The sequence below is a fragment of the Cotesia glomerata genome, linkage group LG5, assembly GCF_020080835.1.
Source record: "Cotesia glomerata isolate CgM1 linkage group LG5, MPM_Cglom_v2.3, whole genome shotgun sequence".
Lineage (NCBI taxonomy): Eukaryota > Metazoa > Arthropoda > Insecta > Hymenoptera > Braconidae > Cotesia > Cotesia glomerata.
Window position 1 is genome coordinate 14,781,954 of NC_058162.1, and position 2,679 is coordinate 14,784,632.

The window sequence follows — 2,679 nt, forward strand, 5'->3', positions numbered from 1 at the left end:
GGTAGCCCTGGTCCTTTAATGAACTTATACTCCCTATTACTATTCGAGTCCCTAATCTTCTCCCACCTCTCTCTTTCTTGTTTGGCCTTTTCAACTCTGATCAAATCCTCCCCTCTCATTCGTCCATTTTCCCATCTCCTTTCTACTTCCGTAAGGTTCATTCCTCTGTCTTCAAAGAAGTCTCTTCTTTCCGCTTCCCATCCAACCAGCCCCCTTCCTGCTTTTATTCTCTTCCTCATTTCCAACCTACATCTCCTTACAATTAACCCACCTCCTCCCTCCTCTATTCTTTTTTCGTAGCTCCAAGCCCTCCTACCCGCTATACCTTCTAAACGCTCTCTCTGCAGTTCTTCCCTTACCAAATACCCTGCCACTCTCCTTGAAACCCCTAGAACCCCTCTTAAGTATCTCTCCTGCACTCTTTCAATCTCCTCCCTGCCTTTCCACCCCCAGATTTCCACTCCGTAACTCATCACCGACCAAATCAATCTATCAAATAGCCATACTCTTCTAGCCCAGTCGTTCCCGAATTTCCTTTTGCCTATTCCCCAAATCTGCCCTAAAATCCTCGCTCCCTTTGCCACTCTTTCCCTCACATGATCACCTTGTTGCAAATCTGTTGCATTTGGCTAAAGTCTTTGAAAGAATTATTGCTAATCAGGTGACAGCATATTTGGAAGATAATGAGCTATTTGATCCTTTTCAGTCTGGATTTAGAAAACATCACAGCACGCAAACAGCGTTATTGAAACTCACTGATGATATTCGACAGGCAATGGATAACAGCAAACTCACTGTATTAGTATTGTTTGACTTGAGCAAAGCTTTCGACTATGTTGATCCCAAAAATATACTGATTGCGCTATTTGAGCTTGGTTTCTCAATGGAAACAATAAATTGGTTCTTCTCTTACTTGTCGGGTCGATCTCAATCAATATTAAACGATCTTGGGACTCCAATTCAACTACTCAAAACGTCATCTGGTGTTCCGCAGGGATCTGTTCTGGGTCCAATCCTGTTTCTAATAGTCATGAATTCCGTGGCCCAGCGGCTGGTATATTGCAAGCATGGTTTGTTTGCTGATGACAAATATATATACTCTCACTTCTTTTTCTATCAGCTACATGATGCTATCTGGAGGGTCAACTCGGATGCACAATCAGTCGCTGACTGGGCAAGAGACCATGGATTGGAAATCAACCTAGCTAAAACAAAGGCTATGATCTTGGGCTCTAATAGTAAGTTGAAAAAGCTTGAGGACTTGGATCTGCCACCAATAGAAGTAAATGGTGTCATAATACCCTACGTTAACTATACCAAGTGCTTAGGTATTCAGCTAAGCAGAAATCTGTCATGGAACTACCACGTCACTCAGATAGTTAGTAAAGTGAACTCAGCTCTGCATTGTCTCAAAGTAAGGAAAAATATCTTTTCAACTCCTATAAGGAAATTACTAGTATCAGCAACCATCTTACCACTCGTTGACTATTGTTCCGTTGTATTGGTCGACTCAACTTCTGATAACAATTTAAAACTACAACGTGCGATTAACTGCTCTATCAGATTTATTTTTAATCTCAAAAAAGATGAGCACATTACACCTTTCAGACGTGAGCTGGGATGGCTGTCTGTAAAGTATCGCCGAATGTACTACATGAGCTGTTATTTTTACAAGTTACTTCAAGTTGAAAAGCCCAAGTACTTACGAGAGCTATTCATTGAAGACATTGATGTTAGACGTTCCAATAGACTAGCAGCTAAAAAACATACTTCCTTCAAGATACCTCATTTTGCTACCACCTATATGGAACACTCATTCTTGATCTCCGTGATTCGTCTGTGGGAAGAACTACCAGAAGAAATCGTAAACTCAAGTAGCAGTGAAGTCTTCAAAAATAAAGTTTTTGACTATTTGCTAAATTTAGACAGCTGATAAATTGAACAATTGATAGATTAAATTTGTTGATTACAGTACTTCTATACTAATTAAAAAATTTAAATTGAGATATTAGTCGAATCAGTTTAGAAAAGTTTAAAATGGTTAAAAGTTTTTGCAATATTATTCTAAAATTTAGGTTAAGAACTATGTACTTACATTTAATATTATTATTTTTAAAATGTAAATATTTTGTATTTAAATTGCCATTTGGCCTGTGCCTTGGCATAAATAAATTTATCAATCAATCAATCAAACCTTGCTCACCGTTAGACTTTATAACGTACCCTAGGTATGTATATCTGCTCACTTCCTCGATCTCGCTACCATTCCAATTCCACCGCACCTTTCTCTTCCTACCACCTCCTTTTCTACACCTCATGACCTTGGTCTTTCCTATATTTACCTTTAACTTCTTTTTCTCCACGAATCTCTCCAGCGTCCTAATCATACCCCTCATTTCATCTTCCTCTCTAGCTAACAACACCACGTCGTCTGCATAAGCTAAAGAGAATATCTTCTTCCCACCCGATAAATCCACCCCTCCCCACCTCCCTTTTTCCAGCTCCTCATCCAAATCCGCCAAGAAAAGCACGAATAGAAGTGGACTTAACGGGCAGCCCTGCCTCACCCCTTTCATCGTCCAGAATCTTTCACCCAGCTCTTTCCCTACTCTCACTCTGCCACATGTTTCCTTTAGTACTACCTCACATCTCCTCACCAGATCTTCACTAACTCCTTTT

General features: G+C 40.0%; 1 protein-coding gene across 1 annotated transcript; it reads left to right on the top strand.

The window, feature by feature from the left end:
• Nucleotides 1–775: 775 nt before the first annotated feature.
• Nucleotides 776–1,933, top strand: LOC123266042. Its single transcript, XM_044730070.1, has one exon. It carries the CDS (start codon nt 776–778, stop codon nt 1,931–1,933), a length of 1,158 nt encoding a protein of 385 aa, XP_044586005.1.
• The last annotated feature ends 746 nt before the right edge of the window (nt 1,934–2,679 follow it).